General features: G+C 43.3%; 1 protein-coding gene across 4 annotated transcripts in view; it reads right to left on the bottom strand.

Moving 5' to 3' along the window:
• Positions 1 to 385: 385 nt before the first annotated feature.
• HEPHL1 (hephaestin like 1) overlaps positions 386 to 14774 on the bottom strand; it is a 35101-nt gene continuing 20712 nt past the window's right edge. For 3 of the 4 annotated variants that reach the window (XM_019286483.3, XM_019286484.3, XM_019286485.3), the window contains 9 exons: positions 12028 to 12241; positions 10303 to 10442; positions 9099 to 9239; positions 6043 to 6149; positions 5330 to 5552; positions 4433 to 4572; positions 3651 to 3810; positions 2242 to 2334; positions 386 to 2163 (listed from right to left, as the gene is read on the bottom strand). In XM_019286483.3, the coding sequence (XP_019142028.3) occupies positions 1961 to 2163; positions 2242 to 2334; positions 3651 to 3810; positions 4433 to 4572; positions 5330 to 5552; positions 6043 to 6149; positions 9099 to 9239; positions 10303 to 10442; positions 12028 to 12241 (1421 nt within the window). In that variant the 3' untranslated portion in view covers positions 386 to 1960. The remainder of the gene's footprint in view (positions 2164 to 2241; positions 2335 to 3650; positions 3811 to 4432; positions 4573 to 5329; positions 5553 to 6042; positions 6150 to 9098; positions 9240 to 10302; positions 10443 to 12027; positions 12242 to 14774) is intronic. The other variant, XM_010400633.4, reaches the window with a different exon arrangement.

Raw genomic sequence — 14774 nt, 5'->3', positions numbered from 1 at the left:
TTTCCAACTGCTATCCCAGTTTATAATCCAAATTTTTCACACTTGAGGGCCTGCAGCATTCCGTAGAGAACATGCCTGCCTTGGTGACTTGATCTTCTGTTAATTTTGTTGCTTAACTCTGTTCCTGCCAGTACTTCAGCCCAACACAGATGCTGTCCTTCAACACAGCTGTCAGGGCACAGCTGGCACAGGGCTGCCTGCACCAGGCAGGCAATGGTAAACTCATTGCTTTACCCTTTCTGTGATGTTTCATGATCTCTGTGGCAGGCTGTGTCACCTGGTTCAGCAGCAGTGATGTCCTGGGGCCCTTTGGAGCCTTTGTTCTGGTTTCATAGCCACTGTCCAGCTGAGGAGCAGGCCAGAGGAAATGAACTGTGCCAAGAGGTTCATACAAATAGCTGGATTTTTTATTATCAATGTAATCACTTTGGTGGGCCAGTTTCTACAGTCAAAAGATACTTATGACTCTGTTTCTAAAACATCAGGCACATTAGCTACCCTAGAAGGGAAGTACCAAATAATATCTTTTCTTAATGGTGAAAGGCTTTAATTTTATATGTATACAGAGAAAAAACGTTCTGCACAGACAGTGTTTTTGCACAGAACAAGAGACCCCAATTTTAATGTTTACAGAACAGGAAGATGAAAGAGTTTAGAGTGTCTGTTTTTGCCAGCTCAAATGGAAGATTTTGAGAAGGAAGTTTTGTTTGTTGCATGATGTAAATTCTATTAGGGCTCAGTCCTGCATTTCTACTTCATGTGTGTGCTTTCAAATGACTGAGGAAAACAAAGAAATTACTGAGAAACATCCAAGAAACTTTAACATATTGTTTGACTGGACGTCAATTCAGGACACATTTAAGCTACAGTAAGAGTGTTGCACAGTAAAATTTCCTACCTTTGAATACTTTAAAATACAGAAGTGGAAAAAAATAAAATTAGAAAAAAACAAAACAGCAACTTGAATTTACATTCAAAATCAAATTTGTGTAAACAGTTTTACAAAGGCGTTTGTTCTGGAATTCCTCTGCAAGAGCTATAGCAGGCATGAGCAGGCAAGAATGAACAAAATCTAACTAAAAATGAGCTATAAACATTCAAGTATCACTAAACATGGCCTGATTCTGTCTGTCTGCCTCACAGAGCACAAAGATCACCCTCCTGATGGCTTCATTACAGGTAGGGAGAGAGGTGCTGCTCAGTGCAAAGAAGAGGTACAGAATCAGGACCATAACAAGCAGCAATTACAAAGTCAATTAATCTCTTGGAGGTTGCTCAGGGCTAGATTTTTAGAGATAAATAAAATCTGTTAGAAACTAACAGCAAGGGCACTGCTGAACCCATCAGGTTCTAAGATTTATTTGTAGGTCTTCAAAAATCTGTCCCTGGTGCACAGTTTCCTCATTTAACAGCAAAAAAAAAAAAAGGGGAGAATCACTTGAATGATGGTGAATTCATTAAGCCAGACTTTGGGAAACTGCAGGGACTTGGAGATTAGCACCTGCTCCTTCAGAAGCTGACAACTTAAGCCAGTCCCTGGTGGTGTTTATTTCCTAGTGTGAACCCCATGTTTCTGCACAGAGCACATGGATGCCATGCTGCCTCCTCCTTACTCCTGTGGAAACCTTATGGATGCCAAGATGTGTGCTGCTCTGCTCAGCTGCTAGATTGGATCTTGGACAAAGCTCAGCTGAACTCCAGAGGAGTGGAAATGGTGATGGGTGGTACATGGCTCTTGGAGCTGAGCCCTACAGCTGATGTTCATTCTTGTGAGCACTGGCCATGGGGTAGGACTGTCAGCATATGCCCTGCTCCAGTTTTATTAGCAGCATGTTGCCTGGCAGTATTAGGTTAATGGTTGGACTCAGTGATCTTAGAGGTATTTTCCAACCTTAATGATTTTATGATTCTATGTCGTGAAATCCAGTGAGTCCCTGTGAATGATATTAAAAGTGGGGATTTACGGGGAATCTGTCAGAAATGCACTTTTGTCATGCAGAGCTGTGTAATGGATTCTACTTCCTTGGTAGGTGATGAAGCAGAAGAAGATTAATGCTGTTGACAGTAGAACAAGTCCAATGAAAAAGAAAGCTGCAAGTATCAGGCTGGCTTCTCCAGGACTCAAAGTTTTGCTGAAAAAGTTGCCCACTTTGTTGTCATGATCTGTTAAAAGAGAGTTGTTAATGAGAAATCTATGCATGAATCTGAAGAGTTTTAAACAGCATTTTAAAAAATCCTTACCCTTTGCAGTGGTTCCATTTGTTGCAGTAGTTGTATTGTATGCTCCAGTTGTGTGTCCTCCTTCTGAAGGAACTTCCCACTCTCTTCTCTCTTCTCAGAGATGAAAAAAGCATAGTTAAGTTGAAAGCCTTAATAAATAATTTTTTCTCTTTTGAAAAAGTAGAGTTGACTTTATTTCATTATTTCTACCTTGTTTATCTGAACAGAAATTGTGGTTAGATCATCACAGCTGTTCCTCTGGGCAGCTCCATGGGCAACATCCCCCTTTTCCATAGGCATCTCTGTTACTCCACTACTTACTGTAGTGATAGGACAAGGAGTAACTTTTAAACTGAAAGAGGGTAGATTTAGATGGGACATAAGGAATACATTTTTTATTATGAGGGTGGAGAGGCACTGGCACAGGTTGCTCAGGGAAGTTGCGGATGCCCCATCCCTGGCAGTGTTTCAAGGCCAGGCTGGATGGGGCCTTGAACAACCTGGTATAGGCGGAAAGTGTCCCTGTCCATGGCAAGGGGGTTGGAACTAGAGGATCTTTGAGGTCCCTTCCAAAACAAACCATTCCATGATTCACTTCTGCATTTGTTTGTCCATTTGAAATCTCACAGCCCACATGAATATCCATCACATGGAATCAAATAAATTCATCATATCCAAGGAAGGAGTACTTTGGCTACATTTGGCATCTACATTTGTAACCATGCTGCTACAGGGTTAGAGGTATGAGGCGTGCCTGCTGGCACTGCTCCAACCCTTGTAGAGGAGTGCAGCCAGCACAGTGGGGACTAGGCAGGAGATGCTGGATCTAGATGTTTAGTGAAGTTATGTGATGTGGAGAGGCTCACAAAACACTTTTGGATTCACTCACATTTGCTGGAAGAGACAGGCACCACTCAAAAAGTTTGCCAACTTTTCTTAGTCGAGAGATCACCTATTTCTTGGACAAGATGAACAACTGTTTTCTGGAGCTCCTTTTATCTCAGCTGGTGTCTGCCTATGCAGGGAGGAGCCCCAAAAGCTCTGTGAGTAGTCAGGGGTCACAGGAAGGAACCAGCACCATGCCAGGCTGTAGGAACTCCCATACAGTGTGGCGAAAAGGCTAAAAAACAGCTTTGCAGATGTTTGCTGCACCATGTTTAAATGACAAATGGTCTCTAGGCTGCCACTGTCTCAGAAGGGCACTTGTGAAGCACCAACTGCTTCCAAGTTGCAGCAAAGTGCACCAAAGATTGCTGCCTTTGCCATGTCATTAGGGGTGTTTGTCCTGTCTCTTGTCACTGCTAACTGGCCATGGCACTATAGGTGCTTCCCACCGGTGCACAGGTGAGCTCTCTTCCTTTCCACCTTGCCTTCCATCCAGTTGTGCTGCAATACCACCTCTGAGTCCTAGGATGTTGCTGATACTGCACCTGATTGATTGATGGTGTAGGTTGTCTCCATGCCAGCATGGATGTGATCGGCCACGTGACAGTGCAGAAGCCACGTTCCAGGGTTTTCTGCTATGAGTTCGACTGTCTGGAAAGTCCCAGGGAAAAGGTCATATACGTCTCCTCTATGGTCCTTATCTGTCTGTAGCAAAGCAAAACCAGAATTGTGAGAGTCATGCCTCAAATACCCCCCCAATGGGCACTGAAATATCCCAGTTAGACTTCCAGCTCCTTAAGGCAGATCAGATGCTTCTTGTACATTTCTAGTGAGCATCATCCAGGGAAACTGAGGTCTGTGGACACCTCTTATTTATTCAATTAAATAACAAAAGCTGACCCCTCCTGATGACTCTAACTGCTGTTTGAGCAAAGGTGTTTCTTTGAAAGATAGATTTTTCAGGTAGTCCTGCCGGTGGCAAACTGCCACAGTGTAAAACCATACTCTAAGCTGGCATAACTCTCTCTAATTTTCTCCCTGTATCTTCCCTTATACCTATGGGTAAACACATATTCTAACCCACCTAACCATGTCCTCTAATAGTGCCCTGTATTCATATTTCATAACAGGCTCAGAGTAATAGAGGCTTTGCAAGGATCTCATTAATTTCATATTCCCTTCAAATGCAAAACTCCCACCAACCTCAGCATCAGCCCAGGGCTCTGTGCACAAGAGACAAAACCAGGCTGGAAATCTGGAAATTTTTTTTTCTCTTATATATTTCCCATCACACTGTAAAAGTTTTACTTTGATTTATTTTACCAACCTTGAAGATGAAGGTCTGTGCATGGAAGTGAACTGTGTGGATATCCACTTCATCGCCCATTCCTATCAAATACCAGTTTGTCCTATCACCTTCATTCATCGTTAGACCCAAGAGACTGTTGTAAATCTTCCCATTGATTGCTGGAAGAATGACAAAATAGGAATGATTAATAACTGACCATGGTATGGGTGATGATAACCTCCACTTCAGGCACCCTTTGCACTTTCAGGGGAGAAGGAGTGTTTGGACAGAGAGAGGACAGGCGTGTGTAGTCAGGACAAGTGCTGTCCATAGTGACCGCTGCCACTGCAGGAGACAGTCAGGCTTTTGTTTCAGTTTCCAAATCATGTAACTATACATCATCAAACATTTTTCTGCCTTGAAAAGCATCAAATTGGACTTTTACTGGTTGAGATTGAACTCCTGAACAAACTGGATTTATGTTGAGAAGACACATGGAGAAAGAAGCCACATGGAAAAAGAGAGAATAGAATTGTTGCCTAAAATGTGTACCAGCTGCAAAAGAAAAGTTTGCTTTGCCAGGGCTGTGTGTGTCCCCATCCAGTCTGTTCTGCCTGGCTCCTGGGCTGGCTGCTACTACAGCCGCAATTCTACAATATCATCTTTATGCTCCTAAAAAACAAGCCTTGGAGGAACACGGCTCCCAAATGACGGGGGAATTCTGGCAGGGCAGCCTCTTCCCATGAGTGTAAGAGTAAACTATCTTGTTAGAAAAATATCTTGGCTGGGCCTTGTGAAATCTTTTTGTTTCCAGCATCGCCGTTTATGAAGTTGTCACGTGGTTGGGTAACTGCAGGCTAAGTCCAGTGTCTTCCTAAAAGGGCTGTGAAAAATAAACCTCTTTCCTCTTGCCTGCTGCCGCCAAGTCCTACATACCATGCATGCAGTTGCCTTCTACAAAATTCTTAGTGGAATTAAAACCATCAGGATCCTTATGAAGGTATGTTTCAATATTTTCTTTCAAATACCAGGATTCATTTTCATCGAACACCATAAACAGAAGAGTAAATTCACGATCGATGTCTTTCCTTAGACCTCTTTCATCTAAAGTTCCTTTTCTGCAAACTACAAGAGGCCCAACCAGACCACTGTATGTGTCCTGAAATAAAATAAATACATGTGTTACAGATTTTCATTTCATCCAGTTGTGAAATAGACAGATACAGATTAACTGAAGTTTAAACTGCTTTTTCCTATCAGATGAAAAAAACCCAGTCTGATTAAAAATTTCTTTCTCTGTGTGTCTCTCTGTTAATTTACCAAAGCAATGATCTCCAGTGGCCCCTTTCACCCTTACTCGTTCTGTGATTCTGTGATTTTGTGTAATGTTTTGTCTTCACCCCAAATCCCTTCAACTATCCTTTAAGGAGGAAATCACATTACTGTGGTGTATCCCTTGGGATTTAAGTAGATTAAATTACCCAGGCATGTACAACTGTTATCAGAGGACAAAGCATCCAGCTCTGTAAATGGTTTCTCTAGCCTATGGTCTTCTCCCAGCTAAGAAGCAGGATCCTTTCAGAAACATTACACAAGGCAGGATGTGTTAGCCAAAGCAATGCAAGCTTTAATGGCCATTTCATGGTTACCTTAACAAAATTTGCTGTTGAGTAATAAACCCAAGTGATACAGTTTGGATCTGTTTTGCCAGGACCGGATCGTTCTGGGACGTTCCACCTGTAGGTGTTTATTTCCCCTGAAACAGAGAGAGAACAATTTTACCTTGAGCAGCTGGGTATTAGAGGCTTTGAATAGTATCTAACTCAGACCTGCTACCCTCCTCATCAAAAAGTTATCTGCATCAAAACTACCTGTGGAAGCATGCAGCAATGGGATAGGGATATAATTCTGCCTTCCAGGAGATCAGTGAGGTTCCAGTGGCATAAATGAGGACAGACTGCCTGGGAAAAGAAGATCTGCAAATGATACTAACTAAAGTGGCATCCCACAGAAGGAAGTTTACAGACCGGACTCTTCATCTTTCCCCTTGGCAAAACTTGTAGTGATTAGATGATCTTAGCTGCTGGTGCTTAAGGTCAGTTGAGACATTGGAAGTCAAGCCCATGAAATGTTTCTTCGACCTTCTCAATTGAAAAGGGCAAAAAGAAGTGGCAGTTGCCATTGGGATTTTGCAGAGGGTGCTGCAGAAGTGTGTCAGGTGGGGGCCCAGACAGGAGAGCTGAATACGTACCAACCTGCTGTCTGGGAGACACAGGGGTGTTCTTTCATCTTCCAGATAAGACCTTGCTCCCCAGCAATTCCCAGACAACCTCTGTCCCTTGCCAAATGTCATAATCTCTGTCACATCCTCCCTGAGCAGAAATTCCCTGACCTCTGATTTTAAAAAACCTCTAACAAATGGATGAGGAAATTATCTATTTGGGTGACAATCAGTTCTCTCCACTGAACACAAACATCTGTGTTCAGATGAACTGCCTGTGCTGTGTTTCCCTGCTTTGTTTTTTTGCTGGTACTGCAGGAAAGGGTAGGAGACCAAGACGTGGTCAACACCTTGCCCTTTTAAGTGGTGGAGAAGTGTTGAACTAGGCAATCTCTGTCCTAAAAGTCTTTCAGGGTGACAACAGCCAAGAGCATCATGGGACATGCTATGAGTCAGGTGAAAACAAGGAAATCACAGAACCACTGTTTTAGTACAGCTACAACCCAACACCTGCCAATAGCTGCCAATAGCATCTAGACAAGGAGAGTTTTCAAGCCTAAAGGGTTGGGAAGTGTCTGAGCCTAGTTTTGTGTCACTGAGCCACTACACTGTCCATGCATCATGCAGCAGTGGGTTTATTGTACAGCGGTAACTACAAAAACAAAAAAATGGTGACTCTCAACTCTCATACAGTATGAGATGGGTCTCATGTAAGTACTGCAGTATCATTTACAGGGTAAGCACCATGTCATGGAGACAGTAAGTCTATGTCATGGAGACATAGGCGAGGGAAGAGTTTCTCATCTAACCTACATCTAACCCTCTTTTTAGAGGGTGTGATCTGAGAAGGGAGGCTGGTCATGGTCCTCCACCCCTTCCTTGCTTTTTACTCCTCACCTCAGGATGTTTGGAGGCTGTAGATGGAAAAAATCTCCACCTTACTTAAAAGCTGACACACTTCAGAAGGCATTGGAGACCCATCTTTGAAGTGCAAATATGGTATAACCCCTGAAGAGAGCGATAAATATGAGGAAAACTGATGCTTTCTCCCTTTTCTTCCTATGGATGAATGGAAGAATGGACAGGGAGGGAACAAAGCTGTGGCGGATGAGAGCTGATTTAACTTAAGCTGCTATGGATATGCTCTCTGCACCTATTTACCATGTCCCCCACAGTTTCTTTAGGAGCTGGCAGTGCTCTCAGGAGTGCAGTTTGTCAGGATGCAAATCTGTCTGATGAGTGATTTAGGATTTAGTAGAATTAGACAGCCTTTGGCTAGTTTGGGGTGAGCATTCCAGCCTGGCCTAGGAAGACAGACAGTGAGGATTTCCAGATGATGGTGGTGGGGACTGAGGTGCCCAGAAATTTTTCTTGTTTTCAGGGATTTGTTTTCTATGTTAACTGCTTTTTCCAAACTCCTAAGGAAAAGTCTCTTCTTAGATCTTGCAGAAGAACGCTTTTGGCTTACTCTCACAGACACCTTCCCTCATCTAACTCATCCCAAGCCTGCTCCCATGTGGACACAGGAGACATGACAGGTGTGTTCCCGTTGTTACACTTCAACTGCCAGCCTAACAGCGTCAACGACATCATGGAGCAAATAACAAAACAAGTGAATCATGTATAAATCAGCTCCTCTCCCCCCGCCCCCCCCCATGTATTAACCACATTCATCAAACTCCAGCAAGGCAGATGGTGGTTCGTATTTGGACATGAGTTTCTGTGTAATTTTACTGTACTGATACAGCTGCTCACAGGAAAGGAATTTCAGCTTGCAAAGAGCTTTATTACATCAAAATTTCTTTTCATTTGGTTTCACACTGAAGTTCACAAATACTGTGAAAAAAGTTGCAAGGGATTTAGAAACAAAAACAATTGTTCAATTTTCAACAAAAAAAATTGATGTTCAAAAAGTTTAACAGGAATTTTTGTATATGAAAAACTATTTCCCTCATTAGAAACTGAGGCATACTTGGTACACTTTTCCAAAGATTGCTAATTTGCATGACAGCTACATTTTGCATTTTATGCGTGACTCTGAATGCAAATGCCAATTCTGTGTAGCTTCAGAGAGGCAGAGTTAATATTACCATCTGCAATTCTTACCCCCAAGTTTGAAAATTTTTAAAACAGTTTTAGAGTGTCAGTCTGGAGCCAAATGCAGCACAGGCTCACATTTCTCTTGCCATGATTATGGGCCTGCTTCTCTCTCTTTTGGAGGTTGTCCAGTGATATTACATTCCTCTTTCTACCCATGATAGGAACAAAGGCTCATTCTCTGCCCAAACATGCTCACTTGATCAAGTACCTACACATATAACAACTCAGAACTGTAGCTGAATAAATGCTGAGCGTATTATGCCTGGGAGAACATACAGATATGGGCAAGCTTGAAAGAGGGAGTATCAATCATGTGCTTAAATGCTTTTATATACAGCATTTGTAGCTCAAAGAAAAGAAGGGGGAAAAAAAAGGGAGCCTTACCAGGGAGGGTAATTGGTGTCTCAGGCTCTTCTTCACAACCCACTTCTTCTATACCATGTGCACTTATTGAGTAAGGCCTGCTGGCTTTGTTCTTAAATACAATCAGTACAGAGTCACCAACCTCAGCATGGAGTAACGGCCCTAAATTCAATCAGAAGATGCCAGTGATTCATGATGCTTTTCTTAATTCAACAGTCTTTCAATCGCTTGGCCTAGGAGTGGAGCCAAGGTCTCTATCAAAACCCTTGGGCTTTTCTATTCTTCCAGGAAAGCCATCAAAATTGATTTATCTCAGCTGATGAAAAGCTCCATATGTATAAATAATGCCTTTTCAGTCAATGAAGAGAATTGTTCACTCTGAAGACAGATCTTTGGACAGCTGGTTTTTAAGGAAAATTCCTGAGGATGGTTTTTGAATATTTCAAAGTTTTATTTCTTAAGCTGGTAATTGCCACCTCTTTTTTTTAACTTTTTTGGGGTTTTTTTACTGTTGTCCTTTAGAAAAGGAAATGGTGAATATTTTCCTAGGGAAGGTTATCTCAGGGGAACGGTATGAAACTGTGTCAGGGGAGGCTTAGTTTCAATATTAGGAAAAGGTTCTTCCCCCAGAGGGTGATTGGGCACTGCAACAGGCTCCTCAGGGAAGCGGTCACAGCACCAGCCTGACAGAGTCCAAGGAGCACTTGGACAATGCTCTCAGGCACAGGGCGTGACTTGTGCAGGGCCAGGAGTTGGACTTCAATGATCTTCCAACTCATGATATTCTATAATTCTATGACTATTTTATGACCAGTTGTTGCCTGCTTTTCACCCCGTTAAAAACATGAGTTGATGGTTATTTTATGATGGGTAAAATTACGTCTTGCCCAATTGCAGATACAAATCCAGCTCCTTAATATTGTCTTAATCTGTTTACAAGAGTCTCCCCCATGTTACAAGCTCTGAAGCTAAGGTGAATCCTGGAATTGCCATTATAGCACTCCTTAGGATATTCCTTATTCACGTTCAAGAATGAATTCTTTAATTGGGAAAGCATCTTTACACTCAGCAATTTAATAAATAGTTTTTAAAGTCACTGATAACTTGGAAAAGGCATCAGTGTTCCTTATTTTCCATCTTAAAAATGCTAGAAAACATCTTAGTTTTTGGAAAGCAATCCTCTCACTGACGACAGGCTTGGTCTGGAGACATGAGATCTACTTGCCCAGGATTTCCAAGTGTTCCTCCTCTTCTGTCCTCACTTTGCGCTGTGTGAAGTTGCCACTTGTGTACTCCCTGTAAACCACCTTCTTGTATTTTGAACCGATCAGGTCTTCTGCTTGGCTCAGAAAAACATGCCCATAGCTGCAAAAGAAAAAGGCAATAAAAGCACTAAACCTTATATGTCTAAGAGCTAGTAACTGTTGTGTTATTCAAAATAGATTTAATGAGAATATACAGCTTGATCCAATGTTCTGATTGATGTGAAGGCCTTGAGAGATGCCAGAGGTTTTAAGCAGCAAACAGCAAGAGTGATAATCCTCACTGAATGCACACCCTCTTCAAACAGGTAAAGCTGAGGATAAATTTCCCTCTCCAAGAAACTTTGTGAACACAAATTCTTCACCAGAGCTGTCAGAGCAGAGATGACGTGCAGGGTAAGAGTGGTTTCAGCTGCCCTCTCCAGCTGCATCATTCACTCCAATAAAAGATACTGCCTGTCCCTGGAAACCTGAATCCTCTTATCATGATGGCAGCTTTCCCTATCTTGGCTATCAGTCAGCCACGGGAAGATGATAATCAAAGCTTGACCTTCTGAAACAAATGCCATCATCTGAGATAAAAGGGAGCTTCTTTACCCTTCCCTCTTGCTGCTGTGTACTGCACAGGTTGGATGCTTTCCCAGCATGACAATAAAGGGAGCAATGTGTTTTCCCTTCTGCACCTGGAAGGGGATGCTTTCCAGGTTTACCCTCAGTTTGTTGCTGCTCCCATGGGATCCCAGCGGGCTGACTCGCCGGCAGAGGACACTCACAACCCACTGTGCAGCAGTGTTCACCCTCTTCCGGGAGCAGCTGTCTCCCAGCTGCTCATCTCCAAGGTGCCCCTGGCAGGGGAGTTGTAAGGCTGGCTCACAATACACTAAATAAAACCAAAAAACACCCCAGGGATACTGCTTGTTGTAGCAGCGAACTGTGTGTACAACAGCAGCCTTTGACAGTACTAGAGTTTATGTTTTCTTTAAACTCACATCATCACCTGTGACTCTTCAGGTGTATTTTTTACAGACTCCTCTTCCTCTGTACAAGGAGCAGTTTCCCACATGCTTTTCTAAGGTTTATTTTTGATGTATGTTCCTTTTTGCTTTCACCAAAGTGTCCTCAGAGGCCAGTCTATGCAATATGATCTGGAATGTGTATTTTTTTTCACAAGTTTTTTATTCCTTAACGCAGTACAGTGATTCACTTGCAGGGTTACTTATGTTCTGATCTTTTCAGGGGATCCAGGGACTACCATGCTGCAGAAAAGCAGGCTCAGCACGCCCTTCACGCATCTGTATTGCCTAGAGGACCTCACATCTGGAACAGGTACCTAGGTTTCTCCTCTATGAAAACCAGAGCACTGGAATGGCAAGGCTGGGCAGAGTACGGAAGAGAAGGGGGTCACGGGGCATCATTGTAAGGTTGAGCCAGGGCTGGAACACAAACTTGGAAGCCTTCTTGAATTCAACAGCATTGCAAGACACTCTGAAATGAAAGCATTTGAAACTGGTGCATGTGAACTAGTCTAGTCTGAGAGGCTGTGACTTTATAAATACATTTTCTTGTATTATGTTTGGCGAAGAGTTCCTCCTAAAAAATAGAAGGCTGGTGTCATGAAAAGGTGCTTCAAAGTTTCCCCTCCACTGTAAGTGTGCCCTGTGCCCACAACTGCTTTTTGGTTTGGGTACCTTTCCTCATTGCTGCTGATGTTGTAAATCTTTGGTGCCGAGCTCTTATTTGAGGCATAGTCCCACTCAACTTCCTCTGCAGCAATGTAGTAGAGCCTCATGGCTCCATGATGCTGCTGGGCTTGGGTGGTGTTGCGGCAGCTGCTGACCTCGTAGAGATGTTTCATCCCACCAACAAAGTGATCGAAAGTCCTGCAAACCACTTTGAACGTGCCTGGAAAGAAAAACACATGAGATTTAAGCAATTAAAAAACCTGAAAAGCATGTAGACAAATTAGGTCCTGTGTACATCTCTGATCTGTCCTCAGACAAACCTAATCTATGATGCTGTATGGAAAAGTCAAGCAAGGGGATGTTTACAGAGAATGATAGACTATACTAGGCTGGAAAAGACCTCCAAGATTATCAAGCCAGCCCTTAACCCAGCACTGCCAAGTCCACCACTAAACCGTGTCCCTAAATGCCATATCCACAATCTTTTAAATACCTCCAGGGATGGTGACTCCACCACTTCCTGGGCAGCCTGCTCCAATGAACTAAAACTCACCAATGCAACCTGAGGTTATTCCCTCTTTTCCTGTCACTTGTTACTACTTGGGAGAGAAGATCAACACCCAGGTAGTTATAGAGAGTGAGAAGATCCCCTCTGAGCCTCCTCTTCTCCAGGCTTAATACTCCCTCAGCCACTCCTCACCAGACATGTGCTCCAGACCCTTCCCCAGCTCCATTGCCCTTCTCTGGACACACTCCAGCCCCTCAATGTCCTTCTTGTAGCAAGGCGCCCAAAACTGGGCACAGAATTCGAGGTGTGGCCTCACCAGTGCTGAGTACAGGGGGACAATCACTGCCCTGGTCCTGCTGGCCACACAATTGCTGATCCAGGCCAGGATGCCATTGGCCTTCTTGGCCCCCTGGGCACACCCTGGGCATATTCAGCTGCTATCACCAGCACCCCCAGGGTCTTTTCGGCTGAGAAGTTTTCCAGACACTCTGCCGCCAACCCTTGGCATTGCATGGGATTACTGTGAACCAAGTGCAGGACCCAGCAGGACCTGACCTTGTTTTGCTCCACAGGAAACACTAGCCATCTTTGCTCAAAAATCACTATAAATTACTTCTAACTATTTGAGTTAGATTAGCTTTGCCAAGGAAACTCAGAAGAGCACTTAGATGTCTGGCAGCAGGAACAAGCTTGCCAGTGAGCCTTCACTGCCAGCAAGCCAATGCTGCAGACATGCCCATGAGGAACACAAGACGATGTAGGAGGAAGCATTCATTGCAAAGCTCAATAAAGGCATGGAAAAACAAGGGTTGTGTTTCAGAGCTGCTGGTTCCTTGTCCCTGAGCACAGAGCCACTGTACCAGCCTTCAGTGCAAGAGATTCTCCACTCAGCCCCTGCAGTTTGTCCGTTGTAATCAGGCTAATGGAGGCCTCTTCGCAATAGTGATACAGACCCACTGCACAGGAATACCTGCTTATAACCATTTGTTTATATGCACAGTTGAGATAAACTGCAGCTTTCTGACCCTTTGCATTCCCTTCACGAAAGGCCAAGCCACCATGGGCCTTTTTTTTCCTTTGGTAGCTCTGGTGGTCAAAGACAGTAGTGATTGTGGGAGCGTATCTTGGCATGTTCATGGGCAGATTTTAGTATTTATACTCTCCTTCTCTCCTTCCCATTTCCTCAATCAGAAGTTGACCATGATGTTGTCCTGTACAGCTCCACCTGCTAGCACTCTGTGAAGGAGGAAAGCACTTTCACAGCTGCTTTGCATGTGATAGAACCAAAATTAGAAGCATAGCTCTGTCCAGACTAGATCTCAATCCATTTCCTGTGCTTCAGGGGAAAAAGTGATGAAAATGATAAAATAACATGTAATTTTAAAAAATCACATGCATTAGTGATTGTAAAGATCTGGTAATTCATTCAATTTCCCTTATTGCCAGTAGAAGCTTAGCCAAAAATTAATAATCCCTTAGAATAGTTGTTTTGTATGAGTTCTACAGTGCAGTTTCATGACAGATGGTGGAAATGTTTTGGATTTGCGCAAGAAAATTTTCGGTTGTCTTACAGGCGCCTGCAACAGAGGTTTAACCTGGCACATACACAACTCCAATCTACATTTCTATCAGGTGCTCTGGCCAAGAATGGCCCTTGGCACAGCCCTATACAACCCTGATGATTCTGTTGATCTAAACAGAGTTGCACCAGTGTAAAGCAAAGTAATGATGTACTCTGTATTACGAAGCTTATTTGGTGTCTCCAGCAAACAACTCATACTCTCCTAGTTTGAAGTATGAATCACTGGATTACCCATGAGATTTAAAAGTACCTTCAATGTATAAGCTTCTGAAGAAACTCCTAAAGGCTGACTATTATTGAAAAGCTTTTGTTGAAGTCCTAAAATACCTTAAATTATGCTGACTATCCACCTGGCAGTGGATTTGCTTTTCTAAAAAAAGTCTGTTTGGAGAATTCCAGAAATTCTGTGAGCATCCTGTTAACTATCTCTCTGCCTGCTGCTCTGCATGTCCCAAGGTCATTAGAGCCTCTGGTCTTTGGTGCACATGCATATTTGATTTATACACCTTCCCAGAAAAGTAACCCAGCCTGAATTCTCAGCTATGCCAGGTGCCCACAGTCTCCATGCTTTCAGGAAGCATGCTCCTTGCGCAGAGCAGAGTATCTCACTGACTGTCATTTTGACTGACTGGTATCTGCAAGTGCCACACAACCAAGATCAGT

Source organism: Corvus cornix, chromosome 1, assembly GCF_000738735.6.
Source record: "Corvus cornix cornix isolate S_Up_H32 chromosome 1, ASM73873v5, whole genome shotgun sequence".
Classification (NCBI taxonomy): domain Eukaryota; kingdom Metazoa; phylum Chordata; class Aves; order Passeriformes; family Corvidae; genus Corvus; species Corvus cornix.
Note: the sequence above shows the minus strand (reverse complement) of the source record. Positions and strands in the feature narration are given on the sequence as shown.